Source organism: Dryobates pubescens, chromosome 25, assembly GCF_014839835.1.
Source record: "Dryobates pubescens isolate bDryPub1 chromosome 25, bDryPub1.pri, whole genome shotgun sequence".
Lineage (NCBI taxonomy): Eukaryota > Metazoa > Chordata > Aves > Piciformes > Picidae > Dryobates > Dryobates pubescens.
The window spans coordinates 1,316,284-1,340,242 of NC_071636.1; the positions used below are offsets into that span (position 1 = coordinate 1,316,284).

The 23,959-nt window shown below is 53.7% G+C and overlaps 1 protein-coding gene across 1 annotated transcript in view; it reads left to right on the forward strand.

Annotated features, from left to right (window-relative positions):
- Positions 1 to 7,416: 7,416 nt before the first annotated feature.
- The window catches only part of ASCC2 (activating signal cointegrator 1 complex subunit 2), a 29,061-nt gene continuing 12,518 nt past the window's right edge, over positions 7,417 to 23,959 (forward strand). The window contains exons 1-10 of the mRNA XM_054173079.1: positions 7,417 to 7,466; positions 9,606 to 9,705; positions 10,752 to 10,910; positions 12,150 to 12,320; positions 15,032 to 15,161; positions 17,274 to 17,341; positions 18,937 to 19,047; positions 19,711 to 19,823; positions 21,024 to 21,098; positions 22,082 to 22,189. Of these exons, the coding sequence (XP_054029054.1) occupies positions 9,625 to 9,705; positions 10,752 to 10,910; positions 12,150 to 12,320; positions 15,032 to 15,161; positions 17,274 to 17,341; positions 18,937 to 19,047; positions 19,711 to 19,823; positions 21,024 to 21,098; positions 22,082 to 22,189 (1,016 nt within the window). The 5' untranslated portion in view covers positions 7,417 to 7,466; positions 9,606 to 9,624. The remainder of the gene's footprint in view (positions 7,467 to 9,605; positions 9,706 to 10,751; positions 10,911 to 12,149; positions 12,321 to 15,031; positions 15,162 to 17,273; positions 17,342 to 18,936; positions 19,048 to 19,710; positions 19,824 to 21,023; positions 21,099 to 22,081; positions 22,190 to 23,959) is intronic.

The following is a 23,959-nucleotide window of genomic DNA, read 5'->3' on the forward strand; positions in this document are numbered from 1 at the left end:
GAGCCCTGGGGCTCTTGAGCCTGAAGAAGCCTGAGTGGATCTGATCAGTGCTCAGCAAGAGTGAGGGCAAGAGGATGGGGACAGACTCTTGTCAGTGGTGCCCAGGGACAGGACAAAGGGTAACAGGCACAAAAATTGCAATTCAGGAGGTTCCATTTGAAGAGGAGGAAAAAACTTGTTTGGTGTGAGGGTGCTGGAGCTGGCTGCCCAGAGAGGTTGTGGAGTCTCCTTCTCTGGGGAGATTTCAACCTCACCTGGCCATTGTGACCCAGGGCAAGCTGCTGTGGGTGCCCCTGCAGGGGGATTGGGATCTCCAGAAGTCCTTTCCAAGCACCACCATGCTGGGATTGGGTGATCTAAGTGTGGATGCAGAGGGAGGGAGCAGAAAGAGGCTCTGTTGCTCTCCCAACAGAGCATCTCTGAGTTCCCCTCCCAGACCCAGAGCTGGAGCACAGGCACCTGGGCTGCCCCAGCAGGCTGTCTCTTGTGTTCCTTGGATCTTGCACAATGCTTTTCAGAGAGGCCATGGAGCAAAGGGTAGGAGTAAGCTGATGGCATCAGGTTGGGAGGCAGCAGCAGCACAGAGGGAACATCTGTGTGGCTGAAAGAGCTGGGTAACACAGAGTGCCAGCAGGCTGGAAATGGGATGGAGTTTAATAGTGGAAGGTACAGGGTCTCCCATTTGGGAGTTACTGACTGGAGCCTCTGCTGGACACTGGGAGCTCACCAGTTGGAAATGACAGCAGAAGAGAGAAACCTGGGTGTGTTTGCTGCTCTTGAGAGGACTGCAAACTCCCAGACTGAAGCAGGTCTGACAGAAAGGGCATCTCAGTGGAGATAGTTCCAGAAGGGGAAGATGTTGATGCTGCTACAGAAAGCTCTGCTGCAGCCTTTCCTGGAATTACACATGCAGCTCTGGTCCCTTTTAATCAAGGGAGACAAACTTCAAGTCTGACTGGAGAAAAATCCCAGGCTAATCCTGATTATTCATTTATTTTTGTTTTATTAGGTAAGGACCTTGCAAGCATTTGTTGAGCCAAAAACCCTGAATGTTGAGAAGGGCTGCAGTTGGTCTCTGTGAAACTTCAGGGAGTAAACACAGCCAGTGTGAGGGAAAACAAGTATCGGGTGGCCAGGAAGAGCCTGGGCTGTAACATGAGAACACAGGAGCTTCAACAGCTCTGATCCTGAGGCTCTGGATCACCCTTCCCAGAGCTGCCTTACCCTGATGCAGTTGCCACCAACAGCTAAGAACAGACCCTGAAGATCCAAGGGGTCCTTTCCAAACCTCTTTTACTATTTGAGACACTGCTGCTGAGTTACTAGTTGATTTCTCGTGGAAAGAAAAGAGGTCCCTGATGTGGGAAGGTATTCTGCAGTCACCAGCCAAACACCACTTGACTTCCTGGCTGTGTTCAGCAAGGACACAGCTAAGGTCTGCACGTGGTCGTGGTGGAGGCTGACAGATCCTGTTCTGGGGTTCCTCAAACCACCTTCCCACCAAGGCCAGCACTGGGTGTCCACCCTGGGAGATGGAATCCTGGAGTGCTCTGCACTGGGCACAGCCAGAAATGGCAAAGCCAGATGGGTGTCAGGTCCTTCCCTGGCCCCATCACTACCTTTAGTACACTTCACTTTGTCATCCAAACAGCCAGACTGGGGCTCTCTGCACTGTTTTGTTATGATGAGAACTGATGGTAAGGTCAGATATGCCTGAGAAACAACAAACACCCCAAGTCCTGATGCTGTAAGAGAGGCAGATCATGAAACACAGGGTTGTTCCCTTTCTCAGAATCCCAAAGTGGCTTTTGGGGGCAGTTTTCTCCTGAAAAGCAGCTTGCTCCATCCTTTCTCCCTTTTTAGCTTTGCATCTTCTACCTTACTTTGATGTTTTACTCATTTCACTCACTTTTCATCGATGCCTGAACAGAATGCTGTGCCCAGCCCCATCTAGCCACTCTATTTACACCCTGTTCCTCATTCTTGTAGGTGCTTGTCAAGGGTCAGGGCTGAGCTGACCACCAGATGAGTGCCAGGGGGTCTCCATGAACCCCTCTGCCTTCCCAAAGGGAAGAGAAAGGGAAGAAGGGAGAGAGACTGATGGGGTGGGAAAGTAACTGAACCAGCTGGGGTGGAAATAAGAGCAATCCAATGGAAGAGAGACAAAGAAGCAAACCAATATCCAACCCAACCCCTGATGACAGTGAGGGCACCCTTGTCACTACTGGTGCTGAGGTCAGGCACTGGGGAAGTCCTGGACTGGATCCAAGAGGCAGATGGGATCTTGATTCAGGAGCTGGATTCTTAGAAGAGAATCATAGAATTGTTTCAGTTGGAAAAGACCTCTAAGATCAAGTCCAACTGTCAACCTAACACCACCATGGCCACTAAACCATGTCTCAAAGTACCATAGTGACTCCACCACCTCCCTGGGCAGCCTGTTCCAATCCCTGACCACACTTGCAGCAAAGATATTTTTCCTAATATTCAACCTAAACCTCTGCTGGTGCAGTTTAGGGATCACAGAGATTGGGATGGAAGGCAGAAGGAACAGAGTCAGCCTCAGACACTGCCCATGGGAGAGGAGGCTTGACCCTGGTGATCCCTTAGTTTGCTCCTGAAGATGCTGTCCATGGGATGGAATCCCCTGTTGGTCAGTTTAGGGTTACCTCTCCTGGCCACTCCTCCCTGCAGCTGCCACCCCTAACTTACTGCGCTCCAGTGGGGGGCAAAGCATGACCTTGGTCTGCACCCCAACCCTTGACACTAACTCTCTCTAGCACACCAATAACTCTAAGCTGCCACTGTGCAAACATGCCCTACTCTTCAGAAAGTGCCTCACTGAGCAGAGCCTGAGCTGGGAAGGCAAATTGCTGAACAGAGCTGGTTCTGGTTCAGCTGAAACCAGGAGACTGCTTCTGTTCTTCCTGCTCCCATCAGAGATGCACTCCTGTCATTCATCCAAACTGCAAGCAGGGAGGGCAGCAGGATCAGCACAGCCTGAGGCCAGCCCTGATTAAAGTGTGCTGGGTGAGAGGCACCCAGTCTGCCAGTCATCCCGATGGGGTCCAAAATCCAGATGCTCTGACTCATCCTCCTGAGGAGGAGATGAATGATGTGAGGAGGATGAGGTGTCTAAGACATGCAAATCAGGTCACAACGTCCTCCAGCAGCCTCATTTTAGGACTTTCTCTTGTAAGAGCCCTGCTTTAAACCATGCTGTGCTACCAGTGGCACCTGGCTGAGAGGAAGCTGGCACAATGGAAGTGTCTACATTTCAAGGTGATTATTTGCAGGACAAAGATCTGAGGGACTCTCAGGACAGGTTCTGTGGAACAGCTACAGGGTGTTTGAGCTAATCCTGCAGACAGCGTGGGGAGCAGCGCTTGTGGGTGGGAGCACGGCTGTCGAGTGCCTGGCTGGCTGGGGACAGGGGAGCAGTGGGCACATAAGGACCCAGCAAATGCTGCCAGCATCAATAATGGCAGCCTGGAGCATCTCTGTGAGGAGGAAGGGCTGAGAGACCTGGGGGTGTTGAGAATAGAGTAGAATAGAATAGAATAGAATAGACCAGACCAGGTTGGAAGAGACCTTCAAGATCATCGTGTCCAACCTATCATCCAACACCACCTAATCAACTAAACCATGCAACCAAGCACCCTATCAAGTCTCCTCAACACCTCCAGTGCTGGTGACTCCACCACCTCCCTGGGCAGCCCATCCCTATGGCCAATCACTCTTTCTGTGTAGAACTTCCTAACCTCCAGCCTAAACCTCCCCTGGCGCAGCCTGAGACTGTGTCCTCTTGTTCTGGTGCTGGCTGCCTGAAAAGCATCCTGAGAGGGGATCTGCTCAATGCTCAGCAAGGGCTAGAGGGTGGAGAGCAAGAAGGTAGGGCCAGACTCTTCTCAGTGGTGCCCAGCAACAGGGCAAGGGGCACAAACTGGAACCCAGTAGGCTCCATCTGAACAGGAGGAGAAAATTGTTTGGTGTGAGGGTGCTGGAGGCCTGGAGCAGGCTGCCCAGAGAGGTGGTGGAGTCTCCTTCCCTGGAGAGATTCCAAACCCAGCTGGCCATCGTGATCCCAGGCAAGCTGCTGTGGCTGAGCCAGCTTTAATAGAAGGGTTGGACTGGATGATCTCCAGAGGTCCCTTCCAGCACCCACCGTGCCAGGATACCGGGATGCCGGGATTCAACAGCAGCTCAGTGCCAGCAGAAGGTTCATGGAATCGCAGAAGTGTTTAGGTTGGAAAAGACCTCTCAAATCACTGCCTCCAACAGTTAGCCATGTTTGGAAGTCTTGTTTTGTGTCTGCTTCTGATGTTTCCTTACACTTAAAAAGCCTAATCCATATTGTTTGCCCAGTGAGCTAAAAATAAGCGAAACGTTCAAAGCATCTTGTGCCGAACGTGTCTCCCCTTTGGAGGAGTCAACGGACACCGCTTTCAGCTGGGTCATGTGCTGTGTTGCCACAACAATCCTGCCTGAAAAATGCTTTTAAGAATAGAATCACAGAAGCATTTTGCTTGGAAGAGACCTTTAAGGTCATGGAGTCCAAGTGTTGTTAGCTCAGCACTGCCAGGTCGCCGCCGAGCCGTGGCCCTCAGCGCCGCGGCCGCACAGATCGAACGGCTTTGGAAGCCACGGGCCTGCAGGGTTCCCTGTGTCTGGAAGCAGCACCTGGGCAGCCTGCTGTCTTCAAACCCACTGTGATGTCCTTCTGGAGAACAGGAGGGTACAGCTGGCTGTTGTTTGGTCTGTGTGTGAGGAAACATCATTGAATCCTAGACTGGCTCAGGTTGGAAGAGACCTCAGAGATCATCTCCTCCAACCTCCCTGCCATGACCAAGGACACCTCTCAATTAGACTTAGGTGCTCAAGGCCTCATCCAGTCTGGCCTTGAACACCTCTGGGGAGGGGACATCTACAGCCTCTCTGGGAAACCCATTCCAGAGTCTCATCACCCTCATTGAAAAAAATCTTCCTAAGCTCCAGCCTAACCCTGCTCTCCCTCAGCTTCAAACCCTTCCCCCTTGGCCTGGCTCTAGACACCCTTAGGAAAAGTCCTGCAGCCTTCCTGCAGGTTCCCTTCAGGTATTGGAAGGCAGCTTGAAGGTACTGCCAGAACCCTCTCTTCTCTTTAGGTTGGACATCAGGAGGAAGTTCTGCGCAGTGAGAGTGGTGAAATACTGGAACAGGTTGCCCAGAGATGTGGTGGAGGCCCTGTCCCTGGGGACATTCACAATCAGCCTTCATGTGGCCCTGTGCAGCCCATTGGAGGTGTCCCTGCTGAGTGCCAGGGGGGGTGGACAAGATGCCCTTTGAAAGTCCCTTCCAACCCAATGCAATCTGTGATCTCTGTTGCACATCCATGGTATCACCAGAGTTTCAGGTGTGCTTTGGGAAACCAAATGGGTCCTACACCATCAGGTGGGTAACTAAAAACCACCCCAAAAAGAGGACTAGTGATTCAGACCAGCTCAATGGCAGATCCAAAGCCCACTCAGTCACTCAGAGCCCTGCCAGCAGTGCTCTGGAGGAAGGCTGGCACAGAGGGAGAGCAAGCAGATGCCTGTGTGAAGGAATTGTGTTTCAGCTGCCAAACGTGATCCTCTGCTGAAGGATCAGAGCAAAGCTGGGGGCTGACATTGCTGCTAGGGCTTGGTTCTGGCAGGTTGTTCCCCACAGTGTGCTGGTGCCAGGGCTGCAGTCTGAGGGCCTGGCTCATGTTGTGATGTTTAAGAAACAGAAATAATGATGATTTCAGGTACAAGTTAGGCCTTCAAAAGGTATGGCAAAGGAATGGTGAAAATGGCAGCTTCTGGACAACTTGTGGTGACATTTAAGGTGTAAATCAGTAGTACCCTGCTTGATGTGGAGCAGCACAGCCCATCCATGCCCTTCTGCCAGGGAGGATGAGTCAGTGTGTGAGTGAGATGTTGGCCAGGACGTGGCTGGGCAGCAGCAGTGAGCAGCTGGCTTCTCTGTGGCACTGTGGGACCCTCCCTCAGCTCCCTGCTCCTCTCCTGCGGGGTCACTGCATCTGCCAGGGCTTGGCCTGGGGCTGGAGATCTGGAGCCTCTTACAGCCCCATTCCTGCTGAGCACATGACCAGCCATGTGCAGGGGCTATTTTGGGCTGCTTCACCATCTAAACCTGGACTCTGGCCTAAGTTTTGGAGGAGTTCCCTGTGGTCAGGACAGAGAACTGGGACACTTCAGAGCACCCAAACTGGTGACAGTTGGATGTGTCCATCCCCCCTGCATCCCTCTGCCATGCCCCACTCCTGGGGCTTCCACGTGGTCTGAGTGTGACCAGCTGGATCCCTTCTTCCTAGCACTGGTGCCTGTATTAATTGGCAATAATTAAGCTTGTCCTGCAGTGCCAAACTGACTCACAGTGATGTCCCTAATGAGCACTGAGAAACTAAAGCTGAGGGAACCGAGGGGGGGGCTCTGTGGATTCCAGGCCTGGGTATCCCCACTGGGACCCTGCCCAGGTGTCCTCCCTGCCTCCCCCCATCTGTTATTGAGTTCTTTTAGAATATAAAAGGATATTACTGAATTAACTGATTTTCTCCCAAAGGACAAACCCCTGCTGGGCAGAGAGTTCCCTCATGGCACAACGGTGTGGCTGTAACTAATGACAAACCCACAGCTGCAGCCTGCCCTGGGCAGGAGGAGCAGCATTTGGGGATCAAATCGTAGAATCATGGAATTGTCAGGGTTGGAAGGGACCTCAAGGCTCAGCCAGTTCCAACCCCCTGCCATGGGCAGGGACACCTCTCACTACAGCAGGTTGCTCACAGCCACCTCCAGCCTGGCTGCAAACACCTCCAGGCAGGAGGCTGCCACCACCTCCCTGGGCAGCCTGTGCCAGGCTCTCACCACCCTCATGGGGAACAACTTCTTCCTCACAGCCAATCTCAATCTCCCCACTTCTAGTTCTGCTCCATCCCCCCCAGTCCTGTCCCTCCCTGACACCCTCAGAAGTCCCTCCCCAGCTTTCTTGCAGCCCCTTGCTGATCCTGGAAGGCCACAATGAGGTCTCCTCGGAGCCTTCTTCTCTCCATCCTGCACAACCCCAACTCTCTCACTCTGTCCTCAGAGCAGAGCAGCTCCAGCCCTCTGCTCCTCCTCGTGGTCTTCCCCTGGACACAGCCTCTTCGGTGGCTCCCGCTCCTGTCCTTCAGACCCAGCCCTGGTACCGAAGCCCTTCGGGCACAGGTCGGGCCACAGGGGAGCTGCCGCTGCCAGGGGCCCGGGCAGGGGCAGCGGCGGAGGGCAGCGGCAGGGGCAGGGCCCATCAGGCTCCGCCCGTGCCGGGCCCTTCCGCCGTGCCCCGGAAGCGTGGTGGGGCCGCGGAAGCGTGGTGCTGGCGGGGACGTGGCTGCCCGGTAACGTGGCTGCCCGGTAACGTGGCTGCCCGGTAACGGGGGCTCGGGCGCTGTGGGGCTGGCACAGGGAGTGGGTGGCTGCGGCCGGTCAGGGCAGCAGGGCCTGGGCAGGGTGACAGGGTCTGAGCGGGGCTGGTTGCGGGGCAGGGGGAGATGGGGGGGAGGGGACGGCGGTGCCAGCGGCTTGAAGTGCGACAGCGCTTGGCTGATCTGGTGCGGGCTGGAGAGAGCGGCCGGGGCAGGCTGCACGGCTGGCACAGGCTGCGCAGCTGGCACGGCTGCAGCGAGGGGGCCGCTGGCAGCGGCTGCCAGGGTGGTGGAGCGGAGGTGGGTAACGGGGCCTGGGGCTGCCGCGGTGCCTGGGGGTTGCTCAAGCCGGGGGGTGACAGAGTTTGTAGCTGCGGCGGCTGAGGGGGTGCTCGGGGTGGGGCGCTTGGGGCTGAGGGAGTGTTTGGGGCTGCGGTGGCTGGGCCTGGGGGGGTGGCGGTGAAGGGAGACTGGGTGGCATATGGGGACGACGGTGTGAAGGAGGTGCGGGCGGAGCTCGGGTCGGTGCCCGGCTTGGCAATAGTGGGGTACAGAGCGGGTGCTGTTGCTGGATAGCTGGAGCAGGCTGCCCAGAGAGGCTGTGGAGTCTCCTTCTCTGGAGAGATCCCAAAACCACCTGGACATTGTGATCGTGGGCAAGCTGTTGTGGGCGATCCTGCTTTAGCAGGGCGGGTTGGATCATCTCCAGAGGTCCCTTCCAGCGTCTATCGTGCTGTGATTCTGTGAGGTCCTTCGGGTGCAGGAGCAGGACTGGTGCTGTCAAAGTAGATCGAGGGCAGAGGGCTGCCTGGGCTCTGGCAGGCTCTGTAGCAGCACATTCAGCATAGCTACTGATGTGAGTAAGGCTGCAGACTGGCACTCTTCCTGTGCCAGCAGTGCTGCCATGGGTGCCCAGCAGTGACCATGTCAGCCTGGGCGTCCCTTCATCTGCATCCCAGCAGGCGGTCGGAGGGGCAGGGCAGAGGCACTTCTGATGCTTTGAAAATAACTTCCTGTGGCACAGAAGTCTGCTTCATTGTGTCAGAGCTGTCTGGCTCCTACCCAGAATCAGAGTATGGCAGGTTAATCCTGTAGCTTAGGCCAAAGCTCTTGAATGCAAAAGCATGAGAGGGAGTTCTGGGGAATGATTCTCTGTGCTGAGGATATTCTCTGCTGGGGTTTATTCTCTTCTCCAGATGAATAAGCTGGTGGCCAGGGGGCCAGGCTCTTCCAAGCCATTTTTAACTTGGACTGGAGGTTTTGATGCTTGGCAGGCTTGGAGTGGGACACTTGACATGTTTTCCCTTGTTGCAAACACACCTTTCTGTGTGCAGTTTTCAGAACAACTCTAGGGCTTTTAAGAGCCAAATAAAACAGATGATGAGAGCTGAGAAGCAGCTTGGCTGCTTCTGATGAAAACTTTTGGGTTGCTTTATGGTTTTTTTTATTGTCATAAAAATTTGAACTCAATGTTCTCCGCTTCAGACCCTCTTGGGAAGGCATCATGGCTTCAGGTTTGCTGAGCTGGGCCTGTTGGCATTGCCCTACTCGGGTTTAACTGAGCTGTGAAACAGGAGATGACAGAATTCCTGCCTGAACTCAAAGGAGACAGAAGCCCTGGAACTGAAAATGTTGCTTTTCTTCACTTGCTCTCTAAACTCTGATCTTCCTTCTGAGTCACTTTTGTTCACCTGTAGAGATTCATAGAATGGCTTGGGTTGGAAGGGACCCTGAAGATCATTTGGTTGAACCCCCTGCCGTGGGCAGGGACACCTCCCACCAGCCCAGCTTGCTCAAAGCCTCATCACAGTATCACAGTATCAGGCAGGGTTGGAAGGGACCACAAGGATCATCTAGTTCCAACCCCCCTGCCATGGGCAGGGACACCCCACACTAGATCAGCCTGGCCAGAGCCTCATCCAGCCTGGGCTTAAACACCTCCAGGGATGGGGCCTCAACCACCTCCCTGGACAACCCATTCCAGGGCTTCACCACTCTCATGGGGAAGAACTTCCTCCTCACCTCCAGCCTGAATCTCCCCACCTCCAGCTTCATTCCATTCCCCCCCAGTCCTATCACTACCTGATAGTGGCCAATCTGGCCTTGAACACCTCCAGGGAGGGGACATCCATGACCTTGTGAAATGTGTCCTGTGCTGCTTTTGTGTTTGTGGGTGCTGAAGACAGGAGCGAGCCAGCACGATGCCAGCACTGCCCCTGGATGAGCTCCAGCTGACAGAGAGAGATCCCAGGACTGGGAAGCTGAGGACTTTACCAGCACTGGTGAGCTGTGTTTTTCCTGAAAGCCCAACAAGACCTTTAAGAACTAATTGTCTTGCCTTGAGGCCTGGGCTGAGGTGTCCCTTGGGCCAGGTTATGAGGAAATGTGATTGGCTTGCCTGTCAAAGGCATTAGCTTTGTGTTTCAGTGCATTGGGGATCTTCTCAATGCTGGGCAATAGCTAAAGGGCAGGGGGCAAGAGGATGGGGCCAGACTCCTCTCAGTGGTGCCCAGGGAACAGGGCAAAGGCACTGGGGACAAACTGGAACCCAGGAGGTTCCATCTGAACAGAAGGAGAAACTTGTTTGGTGTGAGGGTGCTGGAGGCCTGGAGCAGGCTGCCCAGAGAGGTTGTGGAGCCTCCTGTGGAGAGCTTCCAAAGCCACCTGGCCACTGTGCTGCTGGGCAAGCTGCTGTGGGTGCCCTGCTTTAGCAGGGGGGCTGGACTGGATGCTTTTCAGGTGTCCTTCCAGTCCCCACCATGCTGGGATTCTGTGACCTGCCACTGGCTCAGGAGGAGGTTTCCCCTGGGCATGCATACACGTGGGCTCCTTAACAGGATTCTCATTGTAGGGTGGGAGCATTTGGGCAAAGCATTTGCCCAGGAACCCTTGGGAAGGGCACTGAAATGTTTCATCTCTGTCTTTGGTGGCCATGGTGGTGTGACTTAGTGCAATGTTGTGCCAGAACCACTTGGGAGGGGGAAGAGGGAGTGCAGGCCATGTTTCAGAAGCATGACGTGAAGCTGTTGCTGTTTGTTTGGGAGGTGTGGGAGGACTGCTTTGCAAGTCCTTTGGTTAAGAGAGTGCAAGGAACAACATCTACCAAATTATGGAGGTCTGAAAAGCTTGCTGATAAATAAAGATACAAACCCACTGCTCTGCTGCCTTGAAAGGTCAGAAAATGTGAAGCTTCCAGGGAACTGAATGTCAGATGGTGCTAGTGTGGGTTTGTGTTGGCTTCCTAACATGCAGTGAGCAGAGCAAATAGTAACTGGGTGTTCCTGTCACCTGCTCTGTAGTTTTAAGACAGTGTTTTGGCTTTCTGCAGCACCCAGAAATCAAAGCAGATCGGTCTTTTGTGCTGTACAGACCACCCCCTGCCACCAGAGAGCCTGCTTTGGTGGAAGAGTTCCTGGAGCGAGCAAAATTCATTGCAGATGACCTCAGCTGGCTTCTGGCTTTGCCTCATGAGAAGTTTTGGTGCCAGGTAATAATTGTTTCATGGGTCTGGAAGAAAAGGCAGAAACTATCTAGGTGCTTGGTGGAGCCACCAGCTTGAAATCCTTTCCATGGAGACTCAGATGTGCTCATTGTGACACAGGAGTGTTTGTGACTCATTAGGCCATTGGTCAAGCATCTGAATGTTGATTCCTGCACCTTGGAGTGCAAAGTCACAGTCACCTATGGATCCTGCAGCGTGGATTGGAAGAGTTTGCTTGTGTCCTACAGTCCTGGAGTCATTAGGGCTGGGAAAGACCTTCAAGATCAGAGAGTGCAGCCTTAACCCCACTACCATGGCCACTAAACTCCATCCTGAAGCACCACATCTGCAGCTTCTTGAACACCTCCAGGGATGGGGACTCCACCACCTCCCTGGGCAGCCTCTTCCAGTCTCTCACCACTCTCTCAGGAAAGAAATTTTTCCTAACCCTCCTCTGGTACAACCTGAGACTATTTCCTCCCATTCTGTCACTGGCTACTTGGGAGGCCAAGGCCTGCCTGACTCCAGCCTCCTTTCAGGGAGCTGTAGACTGCAATGAGGCCTCCCCTCAGCCTCCTCTTCTCCAGGCTAAACACCCCCAGCTCCCTCAGACTCTGCTCATATGATGGCCTCCAGACCCCTCCCCAGCCTTGTTGCTCTTCTCTGGACACCCTCCAGCCCCTCAATGTCTTTCCTGTGCTGTGGTGCCCAGAACTGAGCCCAGTGCTCAAGCTGTGCCCGCTACAGGGCACCCTCACTTGCCTGCTCCTGCTGACCGCACCATGACTGACCCGGGCCAGGATGCCGTTGGCCCTCTCGGCCGCCCGGGCACAGCCTGGCTCACCTCCAGCCCTCCACCAGCACCCCCAGGTCCTTTTCCAGTGAGCTGCTTTCCAGCCACTCTGCCCCAAGGCTGGAGTGTTGCTTGGGGCTATTGTGACCCAAGTGCAGGGCCCAGCTCTTGGCCTTTTTGAACCTCAGCCCCTCGATCCAACCCGGCCAGGTCCCTTGGCAGATGCTTCCTGCCCTCCGGCAGCTCAACGCTGCCCCTCCGTTCATTGTCACCTGGGACCTTGCTGAGGGTGCCCTCCATCCCTTCATCCAAACCATTGCTGTTGGAGGCATGGGAACCCTTCTAGCCCTCTTGGAAGTTTTGAACTGCTGGACTGAGATTCCCCTGGGCTGCCCACAGGTGCCTCTGGGCAGGTGTGACATTCCCTTCTTCCTCCTCTTCCCTTGTGCAAGGTCATATTTGATGAGACCCTGCAGAGGTGCCTGGACTCCTACCTGTGCCATGCCCCACGCAAGTTTGATGCCTCTCTGGACTGGCAGCCCGAGGTGGATGAGCTGCAGAGCTGCCTTCACCGCAGTGTCTTCCTGACCTTCCTCAGAATGGCCACGCACAAGGAGTCCAAGGTAACCATTGCCCTGCCTTGCAGCTGCTGCAGGCTGTGTTTCTTAGGGGTATAGACAACTGGGGAGGCTAATCATGTGTCTTACTGCTGTGCCCAGCTGCCTTCCTCTCCCAGGGCATGTTTATCAACCTGTTTGTCCATGTGCAGATAATGATAACCACTCAGAGCTCAACTATCTGAGCTATGCAGTGATTTCGTAGGCAGGAGATCCAGGCAGCCACCCAAATAATGGCAGGCTAGCCATGTGTGATGGTGTGATAGTGGCTGGGAGAGAGGACAGAGCCAGATGGCTTTTGTACAGCTGCAGGGACAGAGGAAGGCTGCAGAGGGACTTCTCTAAGGGTGTGTAGAGCCAGGCCAAGGGGGAAGGGTTTGAAGCTGAGGGAGAGCAGGGTTAGACTGGAGCTGAGGAAGAAGCTCTTCGGTACAAGGGTGGTGAGACTCTGGCATGGGCTGCCCAGAGAGGTTGTAGATGTTCCCTCCCTGGAGGTGCTGAAGGCCAGGTTGGATGAGGCCTTGGGCACCCAAGTCCAGGAGAGACAAGTCCCTGCCCCTGGCAGGCAGCTTTGAGGAGATGATCTCCGAGGGCCCTTCCAACCTAAGCTGTTCCAGGATTCTTCAGGCTGCCAGCAGCTGAGCACTGGCTCCCTCAGTGCCTCTTCCTCTGTGCCATGCAGTGATCTGTGCTAACACTTGGCTCTCCTTGAACTTTCCCCAAGTTGTGGGCACACAACGACCTGGCTCCAAATGACTGCTTTCTTGGCAGCCTAGTTGAAAGCCAAGCCCTCACTGTGGGAGGGCAGCTCCCATCAGGAGCCCTGGAATTTCCACCAGCCCCTTGGGCAGGATGGGGGAGGCGCCTGGCGTGCCAGCAATTGCTCCCTTGACACTCTCCTTGGTCCCTGATGTGTTATTTAGTGGTGTATTGAGTCTCTTCATTGTCACAATGCTGTCATTCAGGACTTTGGGAGTGGGAGTTGGAGGACTGGGACAGGAACAGGTAGAAGGAATGCTGGAGCCTGGAGCTGGCACTGCTTCAGCAGGAGTACTCAGACACCTCTATGGTGTCTTTCATTCCAGGATCTGATTAAATCTTACCACTCCAGTGGGGCAGACAAGCATTCAAACCCATTTTATAGTTGAGTAACTTGAAGAGAATGAATAGTCTGTTGTCATGCAGGCAGTCAGCAGGAGTTCTAGAAACTGCACCTGGGCAGCACAAAGCCCTGGCCCTCTGCTTTAGCAGGGAAATGTGTGTGCTGCCTTTCACTGGGAGTGAAAACATTTGCTGTCATGGGCAAATCTGTCTCCTGAAAATCCCAAATCACCTTTTAGCTTGTTTGTTTCCCAGTGTCAAAGCTGATGGAATCTTTGTCATCTGGACCTCTAGAAGAAGTTCCTTCAGTGTTATGGCTCAGGGGTTTTGACAGAGTGTTCTAGTAGTCAGGGCACAGAGCTGCAGCTCACAGAGCCACAGGCTGCTTTGGGTTGGAAGGGACCTTTCAGGGCTATCCAATCCAACCCCCCTGCAGCCAGCAGGGACATCTGCAACCAGAGCAGCTTGCTCAGAGCCCCAAACAACCTGACCTTCAATAGTCCCAGGGATGGGGCATCTCCCACCTCACTGGGCAACCTGGGCTGGGATCTCAGCACCCTCAGTGTCAAACAGTTTTTCCTTCTCTCCAGACTGACTCTTCCTGCTTTGGTTTCAAACCATCACCCCTTGTCCTGTCACAACACACCCTGCTCAAGAGTCTGTACTGCAAGGCCACCAGAAGGTCTCCCTGGAGCCTTCTCTTCTCCAGGCTGAACAATCCCAACTCTCTCAGCCTGGCCTCACAGCATTGGGCTTCCAGCCCTCTCAGTCCCTGGGATTTCTGCCTGCTTGTCACTGATGCAGTCATCCTCAGTGCCTTGATTCTGCTCTCCCTGGGTACCAGTGCCCTCAGGCTGTGATCTCATGGTATCCTCTCAATGGCAGAGCCAGTTAAGCTGTTCCTGTGCCTGGCTGCTCATTGCTGCCTCTGAGCTGAGGCACTCCTGTGTCTGCTCAGCTGGTCACTTGGCCATGTCCTGAGCCAGCCTGGGAGCAGAGTGAGCTGTAGGGAGCTTTTTCTTTGCCCTTTCAGGTGGGGTGGTTCCCCTCCTGGTGCAGCCTGCCCCTGTGAGCAGTGCCAGGGCTGGTGGGGTGAACACTGTGACCTGCACAGCTGATGACAGTGACAAGCAGCTGGGAATGTGGGGCTGTAGGGCTCTGCAGAAGAAATGTGAGCAGAGTTGCTGCCTTCTGTGACACAAAATGCTTAGCCCACCTTGGGGAGATGTTTCTGCAGGTGTCATAAAATCATGGAATGCATTGGGGAGGAGGGGACCCTCGAAGGTCAGCCTGTGTGACCCCTCTGCAGCCAGCAGGGACATGAAGGTTGCCCTTTTCCAACCAAAACAATTCCATGGTCTCCAACAAGACCTGGTTGCTCCAGAGCCCCATCAAGTCTGACCTTGAATGTCTCCAGGGATGAGGCCTCCACCACACCTCAGGGCAAGCTGTTCCAGTGTCTCACCACCCTTACTGGAAGGAATTTCTTCCCAGCCTCCTGTCTAAAGCTGCCCTCCTCAAGCTCATTCCAGTTGTAGTTAGTGTCATTGCCATGCTGGAGTTCTTGCAGAGCAAGATCTGGAGTGGCCTTTAAATCCCTCTCTCTTTCTTTGCAGGATCACTTTATCACTCCCTCTGTCTTTGGAGAAATCATTTACAATAACTTCCTGTTTGACATCCCCAAGATCCTGGACCTCTGTGTGCTCTTTGGGAAGGGAAATGCTCCCCTGCTCCAGAAGATGATTGGTCAGTTAAAACCAAGGAACACCTTGCTGCATTTAGGCTTTTGTCTGCTTGTATAGTGACAACTGAGATTTTGTAGCAGTGTGACTGCTCTGAAAATGAGTTGTTCAGTAGCAGCTAGAAGCTGTAGTTTCTGAATCAATATCTGGCTCAGGTTACTTCTCCTTGGCCCCCTTTTTGTATCCTTGGCCCCTTCACTTCTGTCAGCTGTCCTGAGCTGGGCTGGTGCTGTTAGGCATGAGCCAAGGCACAGTCACACCTCAGCAGTTGTTTCCTGTGCCAGTTAAATATATCTCCTTAGCCACTGAGGACCATGGAGGCTCTGGAGAATCCTGGTGGAGGTGGGAAGGGGCAAACAACTCCACTCCTGGGCAGGGAGGGAGGGAGGAGGCTTAGAACATGGGGCACAGTCCAACTGCTCATTTGAGTGCTGCTTTGCCCAGAGTTGGGAGCCAAGTGAAATGTGCCAGGTGAGGTAATCAGTGGTCTGGGAAGAGGGAGAACTTGGCATTTCAATGCAGACATTGATTTATACAGTGCCTGCAAACCACAAAGCAGCTCAGAGCATTGCTCAAGCTGTCCTTGTCCCTCCACTTCCCTGTGTCTGGACAGTCAGTCTCAGGGCAGGTGTATATTAAGGAGCATCTCAGCCTTGGCTGCTAGAACCTCTGTAATGAATCAGGGCAATGGGTTCAGTGTCTGCATTGCTCCTGTGTGCTCCTCACCAGGGAACCACCTCTGATCTTTCCCATCCACCTGAGCACAGATGGAAGGATACTTAACCTTGGATGAAGTGAGCTGCTCTTCCTCAAGTCCAACCCCCTTTGTCTGTGGTTCTTGCACTGAACCTTTCACCTCTCTCTGGTAGTTACTTTTGCCTCCTTGCCAGGCTGACTGACATGAGAAGTGTTTGAGACCTTGTGATGCAGCCCAGTTTCCAGAGCACAAAAGCTGAGATAAACCTTTGCATTTTTTAACCCCTTTGTTCTGGCATGTTCTGGGGTGTGATTCATTGATTAACCTTGGGTTCACAGCTTCACAGATTGCACTGAGTTGGAAGGGACCCTCAAAGGTCATCTTGTCCAACCCCCCTGCAGGCAGCAGGGACACCTCCAACTAGAGCAGGTTGCTCAGGGCCCCATTGAGTCTAATATTGGATGTCTCCAGGGATGGGGCCTCAACCCCAGCCCTGGGCAACCTGTTCCAGAGTCTCCCCAGCCTCATTGTGCAGAACTTCCTCCTGATGTCCAACCTAAATCTGCCCTGCTCCAGTTTCAAACCATTGCTCCTTGTGCTATCCCCACAGCCCCTTCTGAACATTCCCTCCCCAGCCTGCCTGGAGGTCCCCTTCAGATACTGAAATGCAGCTCTAAGGTCTCCCTCTGGAGCCTTCTCTTCTCCAGCCTGAGCAGCCCCAGCTCTCCCAGCCTGTCTTCACAGGAGAGGTGCCCTCCTCTGGAGCCACTCCAGCAGGTCCATGGCTCTCTTGTGCTGGGGGCCTCAGAGCTGTTCTCTGAAGGGATAAATGAATTTGAAAGCTGTCTCCTAACTCTTACCCATGCTCTGTCCTCACTGGAGAACTTCTCCTTTTCACCATGTGAGCAGTCATTCCCAGGAAAACAGGCAGGCTCTGTGCTTGCTGGGTGAGGATTTATGGTGTGCCACTGCTCAGTGGGGTATTTTGTAGAGATAATGAAGTCCAAGTAATGGAATAGCAGGTATTACTAAAGCCTCATTACCTTTAAGAAATGTCCTGCAGAACCTTTTCCTGCCTGTGCTGAGCTGTTATCAGTAATTAAAAGTCAGCTCCAGTTGTCACATAAAGCAATGTTTAGTGGTAGTATTTGCATTATTCATTGATTCAGCCTCTGGGGCATGAATCATCCAACTGCTCCTTGGCTCTGCTCTGCTGAGCATGTTCTCATTACCACTTCTCTGGTTGCACTGATGAGTTGACAGGCTGGCTGGGTAGGGGTGGGCCCTCTGCCTGTGTCCTGAGTGATGATGAGCTGTGTCTGGAGGGGCAGGGGTGACAGTGATAACACAAAAACTGCTCCTGGTGCAAGTTCACTTGTGGGAGTGAGTGAAATGGGCTCCTTCTCCTTCTCTTCCCAGGAAATATCTTCACCCAGCAGCCAAGTTACTTCAGTGACCTCGATGAAACTCTGCCCACTGTCCTCCAGGTACTGCTTCCTGCTTGGCAGGGCTCAGATTCCAGCTCAAAGTGTGGCACAGCTCAGAGGGTAGAAGGGAGCACAGGCAAGCAGAGGGTGTTTGCTCTTGCTTGCTTTTGTCTAGTTTATGCTCATGTGGCTCAGGCAGGCTTTAAGCCTTTATCTGGAACTACTGATGACTATTTGCTGTTACCTTCCTTCAGCTCCTGCCCTTCTCTGCAGTTTATCTCTAGGAATTTTCATTAGGCAGCTCAGAAACTGTTCTTTGTGTCACCCCCACCTCAAGCAAGGGAAACACTGAAACTGAACAAAGGAGAGACCCTGGGAAGCAGCTGAGGCTTGCCATAGTAGAAGGGGTTTGTGTTAATGAGCATTGTGGGTTCTCAGGAGCAAAGGAAGACCTACAGGAGAGCTGGAGAAGGACTTTGTACAAAGATACCCAGTGACAGGACAAGGGGCCATGGCTTCCAACTGTCAGAAGCTGGATTTGGAAGAGGCATTGGGAAGAAATTCTTTGCCATGAGGGTGGTGAGGCCCTGGAACAGGCTGCCCAGAGAAGCTGTGGAGGCTTTACAGCTAGATGGTCCTTAAGGTCCCTTCCAACCCAGCCCTTCTCTGAATCTGTGAAGCTTCAGTACTTGCAGCCTCCCACCCACGTGTCCCCAGGGGGAGGGTTTGACAAAGTGCAGGTGTAGAAGAGCTGATTTAACTGGGTTCTACACCAAAAGCTGTTAGCAAGCCAGAGCCTAATTCAATCAGCTTCTCTTCAGATTCTTTGTTTATAAAGAGCCACCAAATCTGTCCTGCTCTCCTCAGAGGAGAGGGCAGGAAGGCACTGGGACTAGATCTTCAGCAGGAGGTGCTGCTCACCTCCCATTTGTCCCACTACTCCCTTGCAGACATGGATCTCAGGTGGCCTCCCAGTGTTGGCCTTGCTGGCCATTCTCCCCTCACATCTAAGGGTCTGGATTGCACAGGATCACAGATTGCATTGGGTTGGAAGGGACTCAGAGGTCATCTTGTCCAAACCCCCTGCAGGCAGCAGGGACACCTCCAGCTGCAGCAGCTTGCTCAGGGCCCCATCAATTTTGTTCTTGGAGCCTCAGCTACATCCCTGGGCAGCCTGCTCCAGTGTCTCCCCAGCCTCACTGTGCAGAACTTCCTTCTGATGCCCAACCTAACTGTGCCCTGCTCCAGTTTCAAACCATTGCCCCTTGTCCTATTCCCACAGTCCCTCCCCAGCCTGCCTGGAGGTCCCCTTCAGATACTGAAATGCAGCTCTAAGGTCTGCCTGGAGCCTTCTCTTCTCCAGGCTGAACAGCCCCAGCTCTGCCAGCCTGTCCCCATGGCAGAGGTGCTCCAGGCCATCCCTGTCTCAGCACCACAGCCTTGTGCAGCTGCACTGAAATGCCTTGCAAGCTGCATGGAGGTTGAGCAGTGCAGCATGGCCCTTCCTGCCAGGGTCTGCTGCAGCTTTCATCTTGCACAGCTCCTTGCTGTGTGGAGGTAGTTCCATTGCACTGTGATCACAGCAGTGAGTGCTAACAGCAGGAAGCATCTCCTGCTGCTTTCTCCTGCCTTTAAACCCTGTTCTCTTGCTGTAGGTGTTCAACAATATCCTGCACAAGTGTGGTTTGCAGTGTGAAGGAGCCTCTGCTGAGCCCCAGAAACTGGAAGAAAAAGTGACTGTGACCCCAGGGAACATGCCCCTCCAGGTGGGACTGCTGCTCCTTGCACCTCACTCTGTTGTCCTGCAGCCTGGGCAGTCTGTGGAGCAGTAAGACTGCAGAGGGTCATTGTGTTCCCAAATGCTGGTGGCTGCTGTGGCACGTGCTTCCATGTCATTGTTTCCCTGTTTGTCATCTGACTTGATGATAAAGCTGCTCCAGCAGGAGCTGGCTGTGCTGTGGGGCAGCCACAGGCAGTGTGTCCTGGGCTCTTCCTGAACCTGCCTCCTTATGCTTCACTTAACCACTTGGGCAGTTACTACATCCCAGCGTGGTAGGGGTGGGAAGGGACCTCTGGAGATCATCCAGCCCAACCCCCCTGCTAAAGCAGGGCACCCACAGCAGCTTGCCCAGCAGCACAGTGGCCAGGGGGGGCTGGAAGCTCATGAGACTCCACAACCTCTCTGGGTAGCCTGCTCCAGGGCTACAGCACCCTCACAACAAAGACATTTCCCCTCCTGTTCAGATGGAGCCTCCTGGGTTCCAGTTTGTGCCCACCGCCCCTTGTGCCCTCTGAGGTCCCTCCCAGGCTGAGCCATTCTTTGGTGACTCTTTGGTTCTTTGTGCAGTCAGGCAAGAGCCCTGTCCCTGTTGGTGAGTTACTGAGCATCTTGGCTGGCTTTGCCCTCAGTGATGCTCTTCCTCTCTCAGGAGCTGAAGGACATTGTGCTGTACCTGTGTGACACCTGCACGACGCTCTGGGCCTTCCTCGACGTCTTCCCGCCGGCGTGCCAGACCTTCCAGAAGCACGACTTCTGCTCCAGGTACCCCTGGGGCTGCAGGCACAGCTTGTCTTGAGGAAGTGCTGCTGTGTCCTGGCCCAGTCCCTGCACCATTAAGAGCAGACAGAATCAATGCAACTGGAGACTGCTAGGCTTAGACTGACGGGAAGAGAGACTAATGATGTAGGGAGGGGTAGAGCTTGCCAGTTGTGTCGTCACCTTCATCATTAGCTGTGAGTGATCCTAGAGGCAGGCAGCCACCCATTGTTTCAAACTCACCTCAGGAGTCCTGGCTGTGCTTGGGAAAGGGTGCAGGAGGATGTGCAGAAAAGAGCTGTGAGAAGAGCGAGCTTCACAGAATCATTTGGGTTGGAAAAGACCTCTAAGATCATCGGGTCCAACCAATAAGCCAACACCACCAGGTCACCACCAAACCATGTCCCTCAGCACCACATCCACATGGCTTTGAAACCCCTCCAGGGATGGCAACTCCACCACCAGGCTGCCTTGGGCAGCCTGTTCCAGGCCTTGACAACCATTTGAGAGGAGAAATTGTTCCTCATGTCCAACCTAAACCTCCCATGCTGTGACTTGCCTGCCCCTGGGAGAAGAGACCAAGTCCCACCCAGCCCCAACCTCCCCTCAGGAAGCTGTATAGAGTGAGAAAGTCTCCCCTCAGCCTCCCCATCTCCAGGCCAAACAACCCCAGTTCCCTCAGCAGCTCCTCACAAGACCACACTCCAAAGCCCCCACCAGCTCTGCATCTTCAAAAACACCTTGATGTGTTCCTTAGAGAGCTGCTCTTTGCCTATCACTTATTTCATAGCTTCATAGATCCTTAGAATGGTTTGGGTTGGAAGGGACCTTAAAGACCATCCAGTTCCAACCCCCTGCCATGGGCAGGGACACCTCCCACGGCCTACATTGCTCAAGGCCTCATCCAGCCTGGCCTTGAACACCTCCAGGGGAGGGGACACCCACAGCCTCCCTGGGCAACCTGTGCCAGTGTCTCCCCACCCTCACAGGAGAGAATTTCTTCCTAATCTCCACTCTCAATCTGCCCTCTTGAAGCTTCAGTCCCTTGCCCCTCATCCTGGCACTGCTTGCTTGTGTTGCAGGGACCAAAACCCAGAGTGGGAGCCCAGTGAAATGAGCACTTTGGCTTGTGCTGCAGCAAATGGTTGCTGACACCTCAGCTGACACTTCCTGGGTTTGTTGCCCTATTTTTCCTTTTTCTTACAGGTTAGCTTCATTTTATGATGTGGCAATTCCTGAGCTGGAAGCTGCAATTAAGAAGAGGCATTACGAGGATGAGAGGTGAGAGTGTCTGCCAAGCCCTGGTCTCGTCCCTTCAGCAAGGCTCTCCCAGGGCTTAGTTACCAATTCACCTCATGCTGCTCTCTGTGGAGTCTAGCCTTTTGTTTTTATCTGCCTCAAAGAGCTCTGAAGAGCTGGCTTTGCTCACTCCCAGGTGTTCTGGGCAGTGGGGTGACTGCTGTCTGTCTCTGCTGTGCAAGAAGCAGTTGGATGGGAGCTGCACCCAAAGCGCAGCGAGGCGTGAAAGCCTGAACGCTGCCCCTGTGCACACCCTGGTCCCATCTGAGAGCACAGGCTCTGCTGGTGCAGCTGAGAGGTCATGTGCCTGACACTGGGGACACTTGGTGACTGAGGCCAACCTTTAGAGCATGAATTTCTCACAGAATCATAGAACAGTTTTGGTTGGAAAAGATCCCAACCATTCTCTGACTCTGCCAAGTCTGCTGCTCAACCCTGGCCCTCAGCACCACATTGCTGCCTCTTTTAAACACCTCCAGGGATGGGGATTCAACCCTCTCCCTGGGAAGCCTCTTCCAGTCTTTGAGAACCCTTACAGTGAAGTAGTTTCTTGTAATGTCCAACCTAAATTTCCCCTGAGGCCATTTCCTTTTGTCATTTGTTCCTTGGGAGAGGAGACCAAGCCCCACCTGGCTCCAAGCCCCACCTGGCTCCAGCCTCCTTGCAGGGAGTTGTAGAGAGCCAGATGGTGTCTCCTTAGCCTCCTTTTCTCCAGGCTAAACACCCCCCCAGTTCCCTCAGCTGCTCCTCACCAGCCCTGTTCTCCAGACCCTTCTCCAGCTCTGTTGCCCTTTTCTGGACCCACTCCAGCACCAAAATGTCCTTGGAGTGAGGGCCCAAACCTGACCCCAGTATTCCAGGTGTGGCCTCACCAGTGCCTGGTACAGAGTCTTGGGCAAAGGTGTGTCAAAGATTCAGAGCTCCTGTGCTGACATCAGCCCTGTGTTCTTTTGCTGTCTCTGAAGTGGTTTTGCTGATTTGTGGAGGAGGATTTCACATTCCAGGAAGAAGATGATAGAAGCTTTCCACATCCTAATAAACCAAGTGTGTCTGCAGCCCATCTTGGAAAGCAGGTATGGCTCCTTGGGCTGTGGGGTACCAAGCACTTATTTGATTGCCTTTGGGGGCAGTTTGTTTCCTTGTTTTCAGATTTACTGGGGAAAAGGAACAGATATTGCTGATTCTTAGCCAGAGACCTTGGCTAAGTTCAGAGGTCTGTAGTCCTGCACAGAAGGAGTGTCCCAGATGAAGCTACATGATCCAGAACTGCTGTGGTGAGCAGTGTGTGGACTCCAGTAGAGTGGGACAAGGCTTCAGGCCAGTGAGCTTTCTGACCTCAGTTTATGGCTAAGTTGCAGGTTCCAGTGCTGTGTGTGGACAACTTGACAGAGCCACCACAGTGAGAGTGATGCAGTGGTGTGCAGGCCACAGACACCAACTGGTTTGTGTCTAGGTACTGCTGCCTTTACCTATCCTATTGTGGAGCTTGCTGGCTCTGTGAGTAATCTCAGACTGGGGGCAGGTATTAGTAGAATTAGTGAGATGGCTCCCTGCTGGGGACAGAGCCAAGGACCCAGACTGTGCTCACCAGGCTGATTCTCCTTGGGGCTGGTCCCTCCTTGCCTGTACTTGCTGCAGGGTTTGTAGCTTGCTGGTCCCTGCAGCTCTCATTCTGCTTCAGTATTTTCCCTGGTTTGATATCAGGAGAGCTGTCCAGGAAGATGAGGAGTGTGTTGTGGTGGCTTCACAGATTGCACTGGGTTGGGAGGGACACCTCAAAAGTCATCTTGTCCAACCCCCCCTGCAGTCATAAGGGATGCCTCCAGCTGCAGCAGGCTGCCCAGGGCCACAGCAAGGCTGATCTTGAATGTCTTCAGGGACAGGGCCTCCACCACATCCCTGGGCAGCTTGCTCCAGTGTGTCACCACCCTCATTGTGCAAAACTTCCTCCTGATGTGCAACCTTGCTCCAGTTTCAAACCACTACCCCTCCTCCTGTCACCACAGGCCCTTCTGAACAGCCCTCCCCAGCCCTCCTGTAGGTTCCCTTCAGATACTGAAGTGTATTTCCTTATGAAACACTGGGATCTGCTTCCTTAACTTCCTCTGTGACCTGGGCTCTATCACCCATTCTGTCTGCTGCAAATCCAGTCCCTGATGGAATGAGAGCAGCCTTGCCTTACCCTTGCTTGCTGGAGTGCTGCCTTTGGGTACCCACCAGGGTGTAAGCTGTTCACATTCCATAGTGCTAAGGACAACTCCTACTCCAGAGGCAGTAAAGAAACTGCTCCAGAAACTGCTCCTCAGTTTGAGAGGTGAGGTTGCTGTTGAGCTGATGTGGTCAGCTTCCAGAGAAATGCCTTTCTCTTAGCACTGATGTGCTGCAGAGAGGCTCAGTGCAGCAGCAAAGGGAGGTTTAGGGTCAGAAAGGCTGCAGCAGGAGCTGGCTCAGTGTGTTCTTACCTAGCTGAGCACATACTCTCTGGTGTGATCCCCATGCATACAGTAAGTGCAGTTATGAAAGCAGCACACACCCTTAATGAGGTGTAATCCTTAGTGCCAGGCTGAGGCATCCAACTCTGATTTGTAAAGCCTTGTAATGCAGAGAATCCCAGGATGGTCTGGCTTGGAAGGGACCTTAAAGGTCATCTAGTTCCACCCCCCTGTCACAAACAGCTGCACCTCCTGCTAGACCACCTTGCATAAAGCCCTCTCCAACCTGGCTTCCAGGCATGGAGCCTCCACAACTCTGGGCAGCCTGTTCCAGTGCCTCACCACCCTCAAGGGGAAGAATTTCCTCCTAATGTCTCATCTAAATCCAGCTTCTTCCATTCTATCAGCTTT